The 20,851-nt window shown below is 43.4% G+C and overlaps 1 protein-coding gene across 4 annotated transcripts; it reads left to right on the top strand.

Annotated features, from left to right (window-relative positions):
* Window positions 1–479: 479 nt before the first annotated feature.
* sugt1 (SGT1 homolog, MIS12 kinetochore complex assembly cochaperone) lies at window positions 480–20,258 on the top strand. Of its 4 annotated transcripts, none has more exons than XM_047331819.1 (14): window positions 480–626; window positions 738–783; window positions 1,475–1,565; window positions 1,880–1,949; window positions 2,392–2,462; window positions 4,282–4,335; window positions 5,639–5,667; window positions 5,887–5,912; window positions 6,233–6,329; window positions 7,819–7,926; window positions 16,638–16,728; window positions 17,561–17,733; window positions 19,450–19,544; window positions 20,140–20,258. In XM_047331819.1, exons 1-14 carry the CDS (start codon window positions 613–615, stop codon window positions 20,162–20,164), a joined length of 990 nt encoding a protein of 329 aa, XP_047187775.1. In that variant the 5' UTR covers window positions 480–612; the 3' UTR covers window positions 20,165–20,258. The 4 variants fall into 4 exon arrangements, with proteins under 4 accessions (XP_047187775.1, XP_047187774.1, XP_047187773.1 ...); XM_047331818.1 differs by having other exon boundaries at window positions 735–783; window positions 5,890–5,912; XM_047331817.1 differs by having other exon boundaries at window positions 735–783.
* The last annotated feature ends 593 nt before the right edge of the window (window positions 20,259–20,851 follow it).

The raw sequence follows: 20,851 nt of genomic DNA, 5'->3' as shown, positions 1-20,851 counted from the left end.
GATATAAACATACACACACAATAGTTAAAAACAGGGTGTGAAATTGCATATTTTTTATATTCTTTGTGATACTCTGCATTTACTCTGTAACAAGTAAATTCCCCGGCGTGGGATGAACAGAGTCTATCTTATCTTATCTTATATATTATAAAATTGTAAACCTTTTTTATTTGTTTTGTTTTTACAGTCTTCTGTTGCTACTGTAGAGCAACTGGATACTTCCACCACTGTCAGGTCAACACTGTAATTAGGTTGAGAATTTTATTATTTGATCTATTTGAATATAAATAAACATAATTATCATCATCGTTATTATTATTATTGTTATTAGAAGTAGTGGTAGTATTAGGTTTAGGGTAAGCACTAATATTAATAATAATTATATTAATAATTGTAATATTTGAATGAATATTGAGTGAAACATAATAGGAAAACGTGTTGCGTCACTAACTACTCCAGGCCGATAGGTGGCGCAGTGGCGGTTGGAGCGGCGTAGAGTCGGATGTTGACAGGCCCGCCGCTCCGCACCAGCTATCACGTTTCCAGCTGTCGGCTCGTCTAGAACTTTCCAGTGGCTCCCAGGAAAACACTGTCCACGTCCACGGCTGACCCATGGAAACCGAACGGCAAGTTAAACCAAACATATGGGGTAGTTTGAAAAAAAAAAAAAACTTACTTTAATACATGTGTTCTGCATTCGGCTCCTTAACGGTTGGTCTCTGCTTCCGCTTTAGCAGCTTCCCCGATAGCTCCATTGACGACGATCCACAGAAAGCTCTGGAGGTAAACACTGCAGTTAGCTGACCATGAACATATATCACACAGGATTGTACCAACTATGTGGTTGCCCTTTCTGGTTGTCGCATAAACTTTAAGTTTGTCTCACTGGCCGTTTTATTTTCAAATGAAATAGTTTGTTTGCTTGTCACGTTTCATGGTGTTAGCACTGGTTTTGTCACCGTCACTAGCCAGCAAAGATAGATAGCTTTTCTTGCTAGCAGCACTTAGCTTTAGACAGAGTAGGGCGTCATCCATCGTCAGCCACATCTTCCATTACCAGTAACATTTCAAAGGCAACGTCTTGTTTGTACTTATCCCCCACTGAAAAAAAAATAAGCATTACTAAGTCATGGGGAGATCCTAACCACCAGAGAACAGTTGCTCAGTGATGTCAGCCTTCATCATGCTTGCAGTGTCATGTCAGTAGATTCGGATAGTATCAAAAAGGCTTTTAACAAGTTTTACTTAAGGATTTAAACATGATTTTCTTTTGATTGTCTGCTGCATCAGCAGTTCAGCTTCTCTACACTGTGATGCCTCTCTGAATCATCTTTTACCCCAAAAAATCAAACATATGTCTTGAATAGTACAGAATTGCAGAGAGGAGACAGCCATGTCCGTCTGTGTCGTCCGCTTAGTGTTACTACGACTACCACTAACTCAACTCTTTGAACCGCCTTCTCTTTTCTTCTAGGCACTAAATGAGGCCTTGCAAGGAGACGCTGACAAAGCTGAGTGGTTTTGCCAACGCGCTTATGCCCACATCCTCCTGAAAAACTACAGCTGTAAGCCTACCTTTTAAAAATTTTGTTATTAATTTGCATGGTAATACTTGCTTGCAGAATTGTTTGTTCCAAAATATTATAGCATGTTGTTTTAATGCATATGTTTTTATACAACCAACTAGTATCTATGAGTAGAATCTAGTATTTGCCTCCTCAGACTTCATAAACAGCTCATTAGCCTGCGAGGTCCAGATTAGAAAACCAGTGATATTGTAATGAGTTTAGTAATCTTTTTTACTTGAGTTGCATGAGTATTCGTCTTTTAAACAAACATAAACACTTTATAATTAAATAGTGTTTTCTTCTCTTTACAGGTGCTGCTGATGATGCTAAAAAAGCAAAACAGCTGAAACCAAGCCTTCCCCTTGCTTTAATGCGAACAGGGTGTGTATGATTTGGCAAAAGATGCTGTACATTAATGGTTGCATTCCTTAAAGGGGCAGTAAGTGATTCAAAAGCAAAACATCTCCAGTTGTCATGTTAAGAGACGTGTTAGCTGGTGGCGCTGCAACTACGCGATTTTGGCCTAGTGGTTAGTGCGTCTGTCTCCCATTCCTAATTTCGTGAGCAGTAAAATCACAACAACATCAACAAAGAGAGAAACAAGCTTTCTCCAAAGTGCTGACTTCCCCTTCAAATGCCGTACCAAATAAAGTTGTACACCTACGTTTACACAATAATTTGGGTATGAAAGTGGTACAGATTTTTTCCTGTTTCGTGTCACAGATGTTTACTGTCTGCTGACGTGTGATTTTGAAATTCTGAAATTTTCCCATGATTATCTATTGTTAGTGTGTTTTAGCATGTTCTTCTGTCGCAACTGCAGAATAGCAGAGTACTACCTGAACCACTACGAGTCAGCACATGAAGCCTTCTCTCAGGGACAAAAGCTGGATGGTGAGTACGGCCTTTCCAGCAGCACCCTGTGCAATTCGCTTCTATCATTGAAGAACCAATTCTAAAATTGTCTCCTTTAGCTTTAGCAATAAACTACATTGCACTGTGATACAGATTTTATTTATTGCTTTGACAATGACCTGAAAATATTCCCCTAGCATTGTGTGGCCAGTTACTCCAAAGTGTTTTAAAGGATACCTCAAACATTTTGGTCAGCATTGGAACAACTGTACTAAATAAGTACATAACATGCTAATTATGTTAAATTGCATGTAACGTGGCAACAGCTTTTTTTACTTTAAAACCAGCTAATTCAAGCCAAACCTAACTGTGGAACAAACTTCACTACAAACAAACCCTTTTCCCTTGTGGCAAGTGTACACTTCACTTGACCTGTGACTCCTTCTCCTTCATTTCTTTTTAAATAATGAACTATTGTGAAAATTGGTATCGTTAATAATATTCTGTATCATTGTTGAGATGTTTGGCAAGAGTAGCAGTCAATCTTCAAAGTGAAGACTATTAACTTTCAAATTGTAACCCTGAGCGCCGGCAATAATCCCACTAAATGAAGTGAAACTTAATTGATTGGTCAAAGGTCAAGGCCAACAAACAACAAACAATATGGGCTGAAAAACACATTTTCCAAGATATGTCAAATTATGGCGCTAGAGAGATGATCTAAAGCTTATATTGATCAGAAATTGATTCCCCATCATATAATATCATATGATAAATGATGTCATGAACAATTCACGAGTCAGAAAATGACATCATGCACGGTTAAAAAAAATTTTTTTCAGGTATCTCCTCTTCCTGTAGATCTTTATTCATATAGCCTTACAGATTTCTAATCCTATTGACCACTTAAAGTGCTTTACAGCACAAGTCACATTAACCCGTTCACACACATTCATACAGCGTTACTGTTGCTCTGTGTATGTGACAGTCATACACATTCATACACTGTCAGAAGAGCCGCCAGAGGCAACTTAACTTTGCGGATTGAGCGGAAAGGGAGTATCAAACCACCAACATTCGGGTTAGTGGACGACCGTCTCTACCTCCTGAGCCACAGCCCCCCAAAATGGCATTATTACAATATTTAAAAAATGAACGTTGCTTGATCCTGGGGTGGGGGGTGTACAGTGCACATGGGGTCTGCATCGCCCCTCTGTTGCTTTTCATTTGTGGCTGAAATCAGTTAAAAAAAATGTCATCGATCCATCTGGTTGTAACAGATGCACTTGTTTGTTGGTGACTGTGTGTAGTAGCAGATATATTTGACTTTGTCATTGCAAAAGTTTATATATGTCAATTTTTTCTTGTTAAGCTGTGTAATCCAAATTTGTCCAGGACTTCGTCTTGGTCAATCGTCATCTTGCAAGGTTGTTTTCACGTTCCATTCTGATTGCATGTTCATAAAAAAGTGAAGGTAACTGTTGGTATTGTTTCACTTAATATAAACAGAGCAAACATCTACTGTTAACATGCCTCAAAACAGAAGCAGAACAAAGAAGTGATAATAACAGTATGATAAGGAGCCAGTAAAAGAATCTGTATCTCTAAAATACCTTTCATTTCCTTTGGGCTGCTTATATACCTACAATAATATATTAAACTTATTTTACTTACCCCTTCCCTTCACCGACAGTTATGCATGCCCATTTCCTCCCAAGTAATTTCTACTATGGAAAAAAAACAATTCAATGCATTACATAAGGTTTCTCAGGCACTTACTGTAGTCAAACCACTTGAGACTCGATAAGTGGGACTCAATGCCCTTACATTTTTTCACCAGATTCTCTTATTTACACAGTGTCTGACAAATCGTACGAGGTTTGGATCAAGCGGTGTGAGGAAATGATTGGAGGTAAGTGAAACATTTGTATATTTTTATTAGACCTGTATTAAGAGCAGATTGCTGTTTAATTGTAATGTGGATTTTAAACAGTCTTTTTTAAATTTTATTACAAGTGGCTTCATTATTTAAATGTATTCAAAATCTTCAAAAGCATTAAATGTTGTTACACAATATTCCCTTTGGTGGTTTTGCTTTTTAAAAAAGTTTCAGACTTTCAAATCTATTATCATTTGTGTGTTTCTACACACACTTTTGTCCTCTGCCATCAGACACAATGCGCCGCAGTCTGATCATACACATGTACACATCCGTGAATCTACAGTCATGTGCACACAGTGGTGGCGTGTTTAGACACAGCTGCTCGGTCCAATAAAAGATGCATGCCGTGTCTGGGCGGTGTGTTTCTGTTTGCTGCTGATGCCTGGGCCCTCTGGATCATCTCGAGTAAACAAGAGCATGAGTTTTGACAAACATGCTTCACACCCGTGTGCACACGTACTCCCAGGAGCGGTGTGATTCATCAGAGTTAACTTTACTGATGTTTGAAAGCCCCCGACGAGACCCAACCCCTTCGTAAGCCTGCTCAGAGACAGAGCATGCGCACGCGCGCGCACACCATAACTTGAAAGTACCCTACTTTCATTTGCTTACGCTCTCACCAGGAGCAGTCGTTGTTCTTCTGGTGACAGTATGTTTACCACCAACCAACACTTGGATGCACACACACACACACACACACACACACACACACACACACACACACACAAACACAGAGCATCTGGTTATTCCATCACGTGGCACCCTGCATGTATCAATTCCACAAACAGAGACACACTGCCCCCTCACCATTTCAAACGCAACCTTATTAAGACAACATTAACAAGCCTCCACGCCCCTCTCTCTCTCTCTCTCTCTCTCTCTCTCTCTGTATCTCTGTCTCTCTGTTTCACTGTGTGTGTGTAATGAAGTCAGTGAATAATGTATGATAGCATGCTGGTAAATGGTGATCAGGCTTGCTTGGGCTCACAGGGCTTATAATGGGCGTGGGCGGACCAGTAAACAAACTGGTGGCAATGCTGGGAGAGTGTGTGCGTGTGTGTTTCTGTCGCTGTCTGTGTGGCGCCATATCTGTGTGTGCTGTTCGTTCATCTTTTGACAGTCGTGTGGTGGGGTTAAACGTTGTGCTCTTAAAGATTTTTTTAATAATCGTTAATTTTGTTACTAGACTTTGGTTCTAGGCAGTAAAGCGGCTTATTAAATGCGTCCACCCGCCACACACTCAATTTTTTGTCCTTCTCCCCTCTCCCTCTAGATCAGATGCAGAATGGCAGCGTAAACAGGGTGAGTTTCTCTGCATGACCACCTGAGGGCAATGTTGCTCCCAGCATCAGTAGTCCGTGTCAGCCTGGTGTATGCTCCTGCTTCAAAGAAGGAAGCTTTACCAAGCTGCTTTTGTTTATTTGACTCATTTGTGTCCCTTTTTGTTTCATCCCTCTGTCTCATCTCCGCATCTTCCTGTCTCTCTAATTGCCATCCCGCCTCTGGTGCTGAATGACCCAGCAGACACCGGTGGTTCCACCTGTCAAGTAAGTGTATGAATGTAAATACTCCTTATCTAGGTGTGTGTTTTATGTTTTTACTGTTTCTTGATTGTGCCGGCTTAATATTTAACCGAGGCCCAGTGCGTCAAAGCAGCCCCATGCTGTATACGTGTGCAAATACAATGTTCACATACAATAAGTAACGAGTTACCGACAAGATACTTTTTTTATTGTTTGATTTTTCTGTATTGCCTGTAGTTTCTAGATTGTAATAATCAGAATAGTGGTGGAAAGTTATGTCATGTGTAATTTCAGACTTTTTGATCACGTGTGTGTGTGTGGGTGTGTGTGTCTCTCTCGCGCAGACATGACTGGTACCAAACAGAATCTCAAATCATTGTCACAGTCATGGCAAAAAATGTACCCAAGGATGGTGTGCGTGTCATCTTCACGGAAAGAGAGGTACAGACACTCTATGTGTGTGTGTGTGTGTGTGTGTGTGTGTGTGTGTGTGTGTGTGTGTGTGTGTGTGTGTGTGTGTGTGTGTGTGTGTGTGTGTGTGTGTGTGTGTGTGTGTGTGTGTGTGAGAAACAGAGATGGGTTAGCTCTTGGGTGTTTCCTCAGGGGGGCCCATTAGATGGGTCTCATAGACACACACTCACACATACACAAACTCCCCATGGACCCAACTATGCCTCCAGTGGTGCCTTGTTAACATTGCCCCTAAAGTACAGATCTAAGAACAATTTACCCTCCCCAGCTTCTCCAACCTCCTAATTGTCTGTAGATAAAAGGCATAACTGATCTCGGATCAGCCATTGAGCCCTCCGGGGACAACCATCTTTCTTTCTCTTTTTCTCTTTTCCCTTCCATCTTTCCACATCGCTCTCCCTTCCTCGGAGGGGTAACTGCAGGGCACCCCAGGGAGCAGCTTTGTCTTTCCTAATACAATAACAAACTGAGTTTACCCCATTTCAGAAGAAATAGTTCACTCGCTCCGAATCACAAAGTCCCTTGTTAAGCTGCCACCGTGCTGCGAAGTACAGATAAAGTTCATATATTTTTTACTAGGTCAGTTTATGCAAAAGAAATTAGAGATGAAAGGCAGTGGTTCCAGTTTTTTTCCCTGGTGACTGAGTATGCAGCAGCTGTATACCTACAGACAGCATAGAAAATCAACTGGAAATGAATATTAAGTCTTTTAAAGCTTTGTGGAATCGCCCCAAAGCTTCTTCAGGTAACTTTCTAAGCTTTTATTCCCAATGAACTCATTCTTTCATTGATTTGGCCCCAAATCTGAAAACTCCACTTTTAAACTGTTTTTAAACATGCACTAAAGTCTGGACATTTTCCTGAACTTTATCCATTGGGGGCTGTTTGTGAGAATGCAAATGTTGCTCCGAGCATTTTCCTGAAATCTTCCTGCCAGCCCTCTAGAAAGATTTCTGGAAAATGTCTGAGTGAACCCATGTGATAATACAACAGGAACATTTCTGGAAGATTCATGGGATAGGAAGGAATAAAATAAGATACAGTATGTTTTTATGATGGCACCATTTGCCAAGTGATGGGTGTGTGAGCAGTGTGAGGATTTGGGCCACAGCCAAGCCCATGTCCATCTCAACCAACACCCACCCAGTCCCAGTGAGTGACAGGCTGTTAGGACCCCCCCTGTCGATCACTGTTCAGTCCGTGGCTGAAGGGGACAGTACGAGGATACTGCTGTCACACCAGCCACATCACATGATTCTTCTCATGCTGTCACCTTCACTACCTCCTCAGTTTTCTGAAGACTCTGGTTAAATTCAATGAGAATATTGATGCCACAATTTGAGTTTGAGGATTGTTAATTTTTTCATATTATCTAAGAATTTTATTTTACTTTCTACGAAACTTAAGAGCAACACAGTTATGGGTGGAGACTAATACCTGTTGTCCTTGGTGTCCTCAGCTCGATGCCATGATACAGTTGGCATCAGGGGAGAACTACAACTTCCACCTCCACCTGCTGCACCCCATCGTCCCTCAACAGAGCATCTTCAAGATCCTCACCACCAAGGTACCACACCCATACCATTCATCCATCTTTGTAAGGGTGTTTTTCAGTGATTTGATATGCTGATGGGCTGAATAGATATTTTACTTCATGAAATGCTCAGAAACAAACTGTTTGTGTCAGACCTATATGCTTTGAAAATTTTAGCATTTTTTATGACGCTATAAAGAAAATATGATATACTAATGTCGCACACTGGAGAAATGCAGGCGCTTCTCTACTTCTCTGAAAGGCAGAGCATCAAATATCCAATAAGAATTTTTAAAAAACGGCGATGGAGAAAACCATGCTGAGTTTAAGCGGCTCACTGAAATTGTGACTAATCATTACCTGGGTTAGCACTCTGAGATTAACATCTTAATCTCTCCCAATAATTTAAAGCCGTATAAAATAGGCTGTCACCACCTTTAATTCCTTAATGCTGGTAAAGCTTACTGTAGCTGGAGTAAAAAAGGAGAAAATCCACTCTCGCCGTACAGTCCGGCGCACCGTTCATCTGAGCAGCGAACGGCAGATTCGCGCATATGTACAAATCCTCACTCCCACACACACACACACACACACACACACACACACACACACTATCTATTAGGGCTGTAGTCGCTGCAAGTTCCTCTGCACTGTTTAAAAATGATTATGGGCCTAATGAGTAGGTAGGGCACCTTTTTACTGTCGACTAATTAGTGTGTGCTACAGAGAATGTGGGCTAATGAGTGTGCTGGCTGAACGTGTGCTGATTCAGGGTTTAGACCACTGTCAGGTTGTAGCCTACAGATCAAGAGGCAGGTTTTTACCGTGGGATGTTTTGATTGTTGTATTAGTCATTAAGGTGGGGGGGGCGGCTAGGGCACTAATCTACCTGGCCTTGTCAGTACAGTACGACTCAAATCTCCGCTTTCTCCCTTGGGATCCTGTCCGGCCTTGAAAACTCGCTCTGAGAGAGGCTGATGATCTTTATAAGCGTTTACATACAGGGCATCTTCAGAAGCACGTCTAGATGTAACTAGGGCTGCAACTAATAATCTACAAGTTTTCAAAACAAAATGTTTTCTACTACCTGATGAATTTAGTAGCATTTTCTTCTATGCCTGGTTGGATGCAAATAATCCATCTGAGTTGTATGAACACATCCAGGTTTTTTTCTGTTTTGCCTTCCTGCTGACTGCAACTGCTCCAGCTGATCCACTCGTTATTTCAACTTAAAAGTCTACTTGCTGTCACGGCGACAGACGACATATGCGACTCATCTTGAGTCAGCTTTGTTGCATCCAGCATAATAAAAATAACTTTGACCTAATTGGCCTTTTTTTAACTATAATAACCACAGCTCACTCGTTGTCGCAGCGGATCAAGTTATCGTTGCTAATTTGCTGTCATTCTGTGCTACCCGGGATGAGTCCGACCTCTGCCCTCTGACCCGTCACCTCCTGACCAGGGGCACTCGCTCGAGGCGTGAACACACACACACACATGCACACGCACACACGCAGCATTGGTGTGTGGACAAAATAAAGACATCATCTTGGGGTTTGGGAAACACAATCAACAGTTTTCACCATTTTATTTATTTAATGGACGAAATAACTAATCGTTTAATCGAGAAAATAATCATCAGATTAATCGATGATTAAAATTATCAATAGTTGCAGCCCTAGACTTATGGATTATATAAAAGCCATTTATATAGACAGGATAGTTGTGATGAAGCCTGCTGGGATTTTACTCCACAAATATTATCAAGTTCATATTCAAGTTTTGTGAGCACCAGCCACGTCTCCCTGCTGCCTGTTCAAAAAATATAATGTTCTTTAAAAGTTATTGTTCTTTTTTTTTTTAAATATCACACTTGTTATACATTTGTTTATTCATTTTTCGCTAACTTATTCAGTTCATCTCTCCTGATGTGTTTATAATCCCACCACTCGCTGTCAGGTGTCAGTAAGCAGTTTTTTGGTTTTTTTGCATTAATTTCAAATCGCATTTCTTTTTCACTCCACAACTTGTGGATCTTATGAATCTCATTTGCACTTTGTTCAACTGCACTTGCTTTTCAGAGGTGGTGGATTTTCTTCATGAAAGTGTCTGTTAAAACTCATATGACTGTAGAAAATAGTGCGGAATGCATAATTAACCTGAGTAAACAAGTTTCCTAGTACTATTTGTGCAATCTCTCTTTAAGTGCTTATGCAATACAGAGATATACTCTGTTTACACCTGGGATGGAAGGACATTTCAGGTGATCGGTTCTCAATCAGATGAAACTGCAGATGTAAATGCATAAAAGACACATTGAAACCGGATCGTGATCCCATTGGTCAAACAACCTCCAGAGGAGCTCAGGGACGCATTGTAACCACAGTGGACACGTGTGTAAATGCAGTTGCATTGTCCACCGGTGTTAATTTCGTTAACAAAAAACTATGATGAAAAATGTTTGTCAACAACCTTTTTTCCACGACTAAGACGAGACGTAGACGAGCTAAAAATTGTAGTAATGGTAATTAATAGTAAAAATTATGAAGAGATGCATGTTTTGTATTCGTTGGCATGATGACACGGGACGGAAATGTTAAGTGTTAAGATAAAATTATTCTTTCCCCTGCGTGCATCTGGCCCAGCAGTGGCAAACCCACGGCTCTTTGACTGCTCCTGTGCGCCTCAGACTGCAGCCTCGCACCGCTCCCCTCACGTTGTACATGCACTCACATTCACGCTTGGATGAATCGCAACTCGGTGCACAGAACCCTGAACCCGAGAATAAGTTGTTGTCGCCGTTGTTGTGAACACACCATTGTTGCAGTTGACAACGTCTTTACTGCCGTTAATGAAGAGCGCTGATCAGCTGTTTATTCAAAAATGTATGTACGCTTCGCTTTCCTGGTCCCTAGAGATGTGACGGTACAAAAATGTAACATCCTGGTTACAGTGACCAAAATTATCACGGTTATCAGTAATACATAATCACTTGCAACTGTTCCAAACTGGGGAGGTAGCGGTCGGCTCCTCAGTCCTCAATTGTGCAATTCACTCATGGATGTAGTGAGGACGAGGCCACAGATATTAACAGACTACGTCTTCTTTAGATATATAAAAAACGATGTAGTAACTTGATGAATGTGTCACAAATAAGCGTAACTTTGAAACAAAAGACGCTACAGGGCCTCTGACTAAAATGATATTTATTTTAAGTTTATTTTGGGGAGTGAAAAGACATTGCGCGGGATCACAGGTGCCGGAATTCTAGTGATGTGAAAAGATGTTGGAAGAAATTTTGATGAGTAGCATTACGTCTCTGTATTGTGTGCATTATATCCACTGGCTTGCACTGTGTCGAGTAGACACTGACCTGCACAGAAGCTGTCCCCTCCCAAAAAAAAAAAACACTCACTCACTCTCTCTCTCAATTTTCCATGGCAACAGCCGACACCGCATACCAGAGGTGCACGTGGGTTGCAGCTCAAACAAGGGCTCAGTCTTCGAGAGACCACAGCTGAAGATGGTCTGAGACTCGCTCTCATCTCTCGACGGCCACTGTCTCTTTCTCTCGCTGCCTCATTTACCTGCTTTGTGTTTTTATTTTCGCAATCTCTTCATGCCCCCTCGCAGGACACACACACACACCTTCTGTCTTCGCCTTACACTGATATGAGCACGCACACACACACACACACACCCCTCTAGGATAAGGAGAGAGAGTGTTGAGCCCTCCTCTTCCTCCTCCTCTCCCACAAAGCCCTGACTGTTCCCTGGTCCACTGGGTTCCTTGGGTACACATGGGCCCTGCGTACATACACACACACACACACACACACACACACATACACACCAATCTCATAAGTCCTTTTTGGTAATTACAGAATTCAGAGGCTCAAAACAGCATAAAAACTCCCCAACTCTTGATAAAGTCCAGGTGAAATGCATGCACACACACACATCTTCCGTAATATAAAAGGAGCCCAACAAACTGAGCAGCTTTCTCTTACTCCGCGTCTAATTTACATTTTTTGGAGTCGTTTTCATTTTTTCCGAAGCCAAGGAGCCACTGGGGAGAAGAAAAACACATTCAAATGAAGAGCAGCATCAGCAAATCAAGTTTTCCCCAGATTGGCATGCATCCCTAATGAACGAATGAAAAAAAAAAATACATTGCCCTCGGAGCTGTTGATTCCCAACCAATGTCAGTCCGTCACAGTAATAGCCTGCCCTGCTCTCTTCGCTCCACAATGTTTACGCTTCATCTCCTCGCTGTCTTTAAAGACAACTTAGCAGGGGAAAGCTAAGCCGGGCACTGGCATGCTCGCTCGTACACACTCACACACACGCACACTCGCGCACACACACACACTCGCACACTCGCTCGCCTGCTCGCACACACACACACACACACACACACACTAACACACACTAACACACGGGCTAAACAGTAATCTTTCAACACACTTGTGCCATTTAACCAAAGTATTTGCAGTGTATGTGTGTGCACGAGTGTCGTCTGTAGCACATTATCTTCAGCGCGACCTCCTCCTGTCCTCCACCATGACAGACATTCCAACCGCGGGGGTCAACGCGACAACGGGGAGCCAATTACACACCAGTGTGTTTGATCAGAACAGACGGCTGACACATACACACACACACACTCACACACACACACACACACACACACTCTCACACACACTCACACTCGCACACACACACTCGGGCGCATGCACACAGTCAACGCAGTTTTGGATCCGGGGCTCGACCGCTCATTCAGTTCCAAACTCATCTCTCTTCTGCAAATGGCCAAAGTGGCGTCTCCCCTCTTTAATTTCCATGCCTGTCAACGTCTGAAAATGTTTATATTTATTCCATTTATGCATCTTTTTTCGAGTTTGTTTTGAAATCCACGGGGATCTGGAAAGAGAGGGAGACGATGTTGGGCGAGGAGTCATGGCATGGAGAGAGAGGGGGAGGGTGATGGTTACAAACACATGTGACAAGCGACACAGGAACCCATTGCCCCTCTGTAAATAGTGTGTGTGTGTGTGTGTGTGTGTGTGTGTGTGTGTGTGTGTGTGTGTGTGTGTGTGTGTGTGTGTGTGTGTGTGTGTGTGTGTGTGTGTGTGTGTGTGTGTGTGTGTGTGTGTGTGTGTGTGTGTGTGTGTGTGTGTGTGTGTGTGTGTGTGTGTGTGTGTGTGCGTGCGCGTGCGTGCGTGTGCGCGCACACGCACACGCGTGTATTGTATAGTTCAGCCCCTTGGGGTCCTGTGGGTGGTGGCCCCTGTGTGTGGCTCTGCTGTCACATCCCTTTATGAGCCATCGCTTTGCCCGTCACACACACAGAAGCGCGCACAGAGGGACGGACACACACGGCGCCTGGCCTGCCATGTCCCTTAAAAGGCACGAAACACAGATGTGGCAGCAGATTAATGTTGTATGGCCCAGGAGCACGCACACACACTTTGACTCACACACAGGGCCACGGCTTTGAGTTCTGCACTTGGCACCACGAAAGCATACGAGACAACAAAGGCACCTGCAGCACTGGCTGGTAATATGAAGATGATAACAATTAATTTTCTTCATCTGCGGACGATTGGTCCTTTCTTGCTCTCATTTTTTGTCTCGGCCGTTAACCCTCTTGTGATTATGAACAAATCCAATAAAAAAACAGGCCAGCAGGCGCATGATTTGCTGCCTTATTACAAGCCTCATTAAAACCAAAAGCTTGAGCAACTCTGCCGTGTTGATATCCGGACGATACGATCATTTTTAGGATTTAGGAATATGAAACTATCCACGAGAGGAAACCAAAACTAAAATCAAAACATCACATAATAAAAAGAGACTTTAGATCTAAAGAGCTCTCAGGTAACTTAATCCAAATTATAGGCGCCCCTGTAAAAAAACACATTGGGCTGAACTCCAATTAGCAGCATTTTCCAGGCGTATCTGGCAAATCAACACTTTGATACCCACTGAAGTCTTCAAAGCACGAGACCCCTGACAGAGCTCAAACGATCTCTGGCCAGGTGCACATGACGAAATCGTACTTTATATTCCAGCAGAAAACTGTGTGAAAACAGCCTATCAGCAGGTTGTGATGAATCACCTGCAGAAACACCGTCTCTATAATAAAACAGCAGCCTTTTTTAAAAAATATTTTTGAGGAAACTCTATTTTTGCTTGAAATATAACTAACACAACACGTCCAAGCAGTTACCAAATTAGGCGCCAATTAATTTTCCGTGGATCGAACTAATCTTTGCGGCTCTACGCGGTCTATCACTGCTGCACCACAGTTTGCTGAATTCATCAGTAATTGGCTCAAAAACAACATGGAGTGATTTAAGCCGTTAACTGTATTATAAACTGTCTTCTCGCAAATTAGCTGTGCACACAGCACTTCAAGCTTGGTGATTGGATATTTTACTGAAATGCACCTTTGAAATGTTAGTTAAATCCTCTTCTCGCATTTTTATTATGTGCACAGGCTTGTACCATATTTTGTTTTGTTTTATTACAGAGCCTGATTTATTTTGTTCCACGGTTGCCAGTCATTTGTACTGATGATTCAGCCGGGAGAGTTTCATACGGATCCTTTTGAAGTGCTCCAACGGTCTGTGCAGAAAATTAACTGGTGGTAAAAGGTTACCTCTAAAATCCTGGCAGCTCAAAATAAACTCCTTCCACCTCGACTCTACTGGGCTTTTGACTAATTCGACCTAATTTTTTGTAGAACTGTGCTTGTGATGGCAGTTAAGGTACTTCAAAAACCTAACTTCTTTTCCTTTTGATTTACTCCATGTGTGTACAGTGTGCCTGTGATGGCGGCCAGTTGTTAAGAGGGTGATTATTTAAACATGAGCACACACTTTTATACAGTCTCTCCTTTAAGACATTCATAGTGTTCTGCTGGTTTTCACACACAGAAAGTGACTGAATTAGTTGTGTGAAGAATGAAGCAGTAGCTTGAGGTATAAAAAAACTCCCTAACACCCTACACCTGGATCACAGTAGAAAGTGTGAATAGCTGTTTTCAGCCTCGAACTCCAGACAATGTCGGGAAACTGCATCCAGACATTCTCCGGAGTTTAGCGTTCACGTTTGACAAACGCAGCGGGATATTCTCCGAGTCCGCCGCATTCACACAACAGCGGCAGTAATCTCCGGATCAGTCTGTGGTGTCTGGGTAGAGCGGCAGGAGGCAGGACACGACGATTACTATGCTGCAGAAAGCGTTTTTTTGTTTAAAGATATCAACGCGCAGACTCGCTTGCTGTGATTCCCCTGGAGATTTTCCTGCGGAATTCTCACATGGGGCTCACTTGGACATCCTCTGGAGATTTTACCTGAGAGCTGGAAGGAGAAACTCTGGAGAATGTCCGGGTTTCAACATCTGCAGTCATTTTTACGTTTTCACACACACAGCCCTGTCCGGAGAAGGTCAGGAAAATGTCCGGGCTTCAGTGCACGTCTGTAAGCCGCTAATGTTGGATATACAGTTTCTAAAACCTGTTTGACTGATATACAATCAGATACACACCTCGTTACGCTCTACTCTCCTTTGCAGGTGAGCCCAAAAAGTTAATTTCAGACACACTGCACAGATGCTGCCCGGCTGTGCACGAGGGGCCTTTGTGGGGTGCAAAGCGCTGACGCACACCAGAGTGATCTATCAGTGCACTGCCACTTTGCACACGGGCTCATCGCCCTGCCAGAGCAGGCAGCAGCGATCGTACTGTCTTATTTCCCTCAATCTGCTTCCCTCACTCTTGCTCACGCTCTGCTCGCTGCCAGTCAGCCCTTCTCGCCTGCTCGTCTCTTACCTTGTCTACCTCTCGGTTCCCCCCTCTTCTCTTCTGGCACCCTCATAAATGAATCATCACATCGCCCAGCAGAGCAGAAATGTTCCTTAATTGCACCGACATAACCACTGCTGTCTTTCATATCAAACACACGCACACAGCGTTAATGGGGTGGTAGGGTTTTGTGTGTGTGTGTGTGTGTGTGTGTGTGTGTGTGTGTGTGTGTGTGTGTGTGTGTGTGTGTGTGTGTGTGTGTGTGTGTGTGTGTGTGTGTGTGTGTGTGTGTGTGTGTGTGTGTGTGTGTGTGTGTGTGTGTGTGTGTGTGTGTGTGTGTGTGTGGGCACAATGCGCTGCAGCTCGCGTGTCTCGCTGCTCTGTGCCCTGTCGATGCAACTGAGTGTTAAAAGTGTGTCCATGTCCTTCCTCCGCTCATTGTTTTCCTCTCTCCCACGTTCTCCCGGTGTAATGATTTGGATCAGATGCTGCTGTGTGGAATTAGGATCCCCCTCCCTCCCCTCCCCTCCCCTCCCCTCCCCTCCCCTCGCTCCCTCCCCTCCCTGCTGTCTCTCACACTGGCCCTCTGGCTGACAGGCATCTCGTTAGTGCACTCTGTCTGTCAGTGAGGTTTGAGATTGAGCTGTGCCCCCGCATATCCCTGATGTCTCTCTCTCTCTCTCTCTCTCTCTCTCTCTCTCTCTCTCTCTCTCAGACGCAATCGCAGGCTGAGTTGACGGCGCCTCTGAACAGACAGTCTCTCTCTCTCCCTCTCTCTGGCCTCAATAATGATCTGATGTCCCATACTTTCAAGATGTCACTTTAATGGAAGCGTTATTTTTGTCCCTCGCACCAAAGAAGGCCATTTTGTTAAACATTGTTATCTACCCTTGTTCCCACCCACCCCACACTCTCTCTCTCCTCTGTCAGGTGGAGATCAAGATGAAGAAGACAGATGCCATCAGATGGGAGAAGCTGGAGGGAGAAGGACAGGAGTCCAACATCAAACACTTCGATCCCAGTCAGTCCACGGCTTTTCGGCATTTTACGCTCCTTCCCCCAGCTCTCCTCCTGCTGTCTGTGCTCTCATCACTCCGTCTCTCCCTCCTTCACTTAACCTCTTCTTTTTCCCTCTCTCTTTCTCTCTCTCTCTCTCACCTCACAAAGATCAATATAAGTGCCTGTGTTTGTCTGTTCGGCACTAAAACGAGAGCCCTGCTAGAGCCTTTCATTAGTCTGACTGCAAAAGTAGGCAGGGAGAGGGTAAGGTATGACAGCAAAACATGACTCAGTTTTTTTAGCCCACGCACTCCTATTACTGACAGGCTTAATTACTTATGTAAGTCCGTGTGTGTGTGCGCACGCGCGCCGAGTAAAAGTTAAGTGGGCAGCCAAACTATCCTCTATGCTCCCGGCTCGACCTCGAGGACACTCTGTTCAGCTTTCTTATAACTTGAGCCAGTGTTACATTTAAATAAGATATTTGACATCTGACTTTGTGGGATCACATCGCTGTGTCCACACTCAGCCTGAATGTGTCTACTATGTGTCTGTTGCAGTTTTTGTATTTAAATCTGTGCCTGGATAATAATTTCTGTCTCTCTCCGTCTCTTGTGGGGATTAACGACAGATCACAATGTGATCTGTCGTCATCTTGAGTCAGATGATTCTGTAGCAAATTGAGTAAAACCCTGTGTTGTTGTGGACATATGATTAAATTCAATGTGTAAACGCCTTTTTTTTGGCCTTTTAAGGAAAACGCCTCAGCTACTTTCTAATCTCTGACGAAGCCTTGACTGAACCTGTGTGAACCGTAGCCCTGTTTAAACACCCTGTTTCCCTTCCCCCATCAGATCAATACCCGTCTTCGTCCCAACACCCCCACAAGTGGGACAAGATGGTGGTGGATCTCGGCGAGGAGGAGAAGAACGAGAAGCTGGAGGGAGACGCGGCGCTCAACAAGCTCTTCCAGCAGATCTACACGGATGGCACAGACGAGGTCAAGCGAGCCATGAACAAGTCCTTTGTAAGTCTCAGTCTTCAGTATATTCACGTAACCGTAGCAACCGTTAGTTATTTTGCACACAAGGAAGCAGTTGGATTAGATTAACATTCTTTATTTCTTTATTGTGGGTTTTTGGTAACTTTGCACTCAGCACCTGCGAGAGAAAAATGAGAAACTTGACATTAAAGTGCATCACCTCGTCTTTCCCTGCTGGATCGAGTCCGTTGGCCCCAAACAGCAGTGGTTGTGTAGCAGCCGATGCAGATGTAAGCTGGAAGTCAGTGAGCAACAGATGCAGCGACTTTGACTGTGGGAGTGCATCTGTTTGTTTGTGTTCAGCCTCAAATACAAGAACTTTGCTAAAATTGTTTGTTTTTTTGCATACTGTATGAACTCATCGACAGGTTCCACTCTTTGCGTGTCTAGTTTTCTGAGCACAGTTGTCGGGACAGTCCTCTTCCGGCCACATCAACATTACTACGTTTTAGTTTCCGTGCACATTAGTAGTTCAGAAACGTCTCTGCTCTGCTTGTTTTAGTTTGAAAAGTGCGAGGGCTGTGACGGGCAAAAACTGAGACTTTTTGGAAATGATGAGGCCGTCGCCCACATTCGCTTCCTGACTGGCTCTTATCAGTCAAAACTCCAGTATAAGTCCAGTGGTGAATGCAGAGTATCTGCTTCGTGTTTACACCGGCACACATGCCCAGTGTACGTGAATGGTCACGTGATATACATTTTCAGTCTACACGCTGATTAAAAATGACACGGAGCTAAAACGCTAATCTGGACAGAGATGGTCTTTTGTTTTAAAACTAATACATAGTAGTATGGATGAAGCCTCTGTCTCAGTTTTAAACTTGTGTCGGTGCACTCTGGTCCCAGTAAATATTGTCAACCATTGAGGTGAAACGACCACAGAATAACCAGCCGTTACACTTTTCAAATCAGTAATCTAAACCAAGTTTGTCTTGTTCTCTACTACTTTATATATTCTTTATATATATTCTTTTCGTTTGTTTGTTTTTTCTAAGAATCACGTTTCCTAAAGCTGTACATAAGAGGTGCTGAGTGCAAAGTTGGCGTGATGGTCACAATAATGTAGTTTTCCTCACATGAAAGCATAAACAGGGTTATTTCTTTTATATCTGTGTGATCCCACAGATATATAATAATATGCAGTACTGTGGCCTGACGCAGCAGTAGCTGATCTGTCGAGTCTCGTTAACGAGCTTCCGTAAGAGCATTTCCATATTTATTTATTTGCGCGGAAGGACGTGTGATTGCAGCTTAATGTTGATTGGTGATTGGGGGCTGAATCAGCATTCTGCCATCAACCTATGATCTTCAAGCGCCACACTTGAAGGATTCTATGTAGTTTTCCAGCATAAAAAAAGTGAAGCTGTCTGTGTTTTAATATTCACGTCAAGTCGTCGTTTCTGCATTCGGTTTTAAACAACCCAGAGCAGAAGACCTTTAGGAGGATAAATGTCAGCGTATATTGAGATCAGCACTTTGAATTCTTTGACTTTTCAGCCTATTATGAACAGAGAGGAAAATAAAAACAAAAAAAAATAAATAAACATTGACCGTCAATACTTATAGAAGTTGCTGCAGTGGACTAATTTAAGCCTGAAGCATTTTTTTAAAGCAGGGAGAAGGTGTTGCATAACTACTAATGTAATGATGGACCGTTCCACTCTTCTCTCTGTGTGTGTCGTTGTCGTCTCTCCCCCCCAGATGGAGTCAGGTGGTACAGTCTTGAGCACCAACTGGAAAGATGTGGGCAAGAGAAAAGTGGAAATGAACCCACCAGAAGACGTAGAGTTCAAGAAGTACTGAGCACTCGACAACTTTCTCCCCCACCTCCGATTTTTTTTTTTGGTTTTTGGTTTGGCAAAATCTTTCTTCACACCTGTCAGTCTGAGCTCCAGCAGGGAGTGTCCTCTGTGGCTCTTCGCTCTTTGTGGCCGTCCACTTCTTCCCTTCCGTTATGTTGTCGCTCCGCTGTTGTCACCTCGCCCTAAGTGCAGGGACCCTCGGTGTTCGCACTGTCACTCCACCACACATGGCCTGCTGTCTGCAGGAGCTTTCAGCTAGAGGGAGTCATTTAATTTGAATAATCTGTTGAACGGATTGATTTCCATTATCTGACTTTTTTTTTTTAAAGGCCAATAGACTGAAAAATGAAGTGAGGTCTGGATTAGAATGTGACTGACTGACCCGAAATGCTCAAATTCATCCATCAGATTTTTGTTTTCTCTCTTCGCCTGTACCTAGTTTTCTCCAAACACTCACAGCCTTCTGTATTTGGCAGACGATTATGACTTCATTATCTTCACTTGTATAACAGTGTAAAAAAAAAAGAAACATTTAAATGATAACCATGAATGCTTTTCATGGCTCACACAGTTTCTTTTCACTCAACAGCAATACTACCCTGCAAACTGACTAATCTGGAATCCGTGAGACGCGTCAGCCACCGGTTGTTCCCTCAGTGTGGCTCCAGCTTCGGTGTAAATAAAAAGATTTGTTGTATGGCTCACAAATTTCACTGCGTTTTATGGTTTGTTGTCTCTGGAAACAGTTTTGTACGGGCTGGGAAAATCTCAGAAAGGATCCATCAGGCACAAAAACCCGGCAATACATCATGACAGGGAGCCACCCTTCCATGATGATGTGCTGGGAGGGATGAAATGTGGCATTAGCGATATCAGTACGGGCGGTTACGATATGGTTGACGGCTCGGGGATATGGTTTTACGAATCGCGGTTTCGATCGGGATCAAGTGGGAGAGCCTTTGATTGGGTTGCCAGCGGGCCAGGACGCAGCCCCGAGGTCCAGTGGTCTCCCTTGTTCTCCCACCACATGTGTGCAAGCAGCTGTAACTGTGAAGGGGCGCCCCGCCGAGGCAAGAGAGCATTAATATGGATCAGCCTCCTAACCGCATCATCAAGCCTCTCACACCGAGTTAAGTGTTAAATTCATCACACATCGTTTCATCTCTCATGCCGATCAAACGCCCATTTGTGGCTCTGGATGGAACTCTCAGCTTCACAACTCTTTTTTCCCTCATAGACACACTCGTCCACCATCACTGACACGCACAAACACACCTCCCCCCATCCTTACGCCCTTACCC

This window comes from Scophthalmus maximus, chromosome 5, assembly GCF_022379125.1.
Source record: "Scophthalmus maximus strain ysfricsl-2021 chromosome 5, ASM2237912v1, whole genome shotgun sequence".
NCBI classification, from domain to species: domain Eukaryota; kingdom Metazoa; phylum Chordata; class Actinopteri; order Pleuronectiformes; family Scophthalmidae; genus Scophthalmus; species Scophthalmus maximus.
This window is presented reverse-complemented; position numbering and strand designations above follow the sequence as displayed.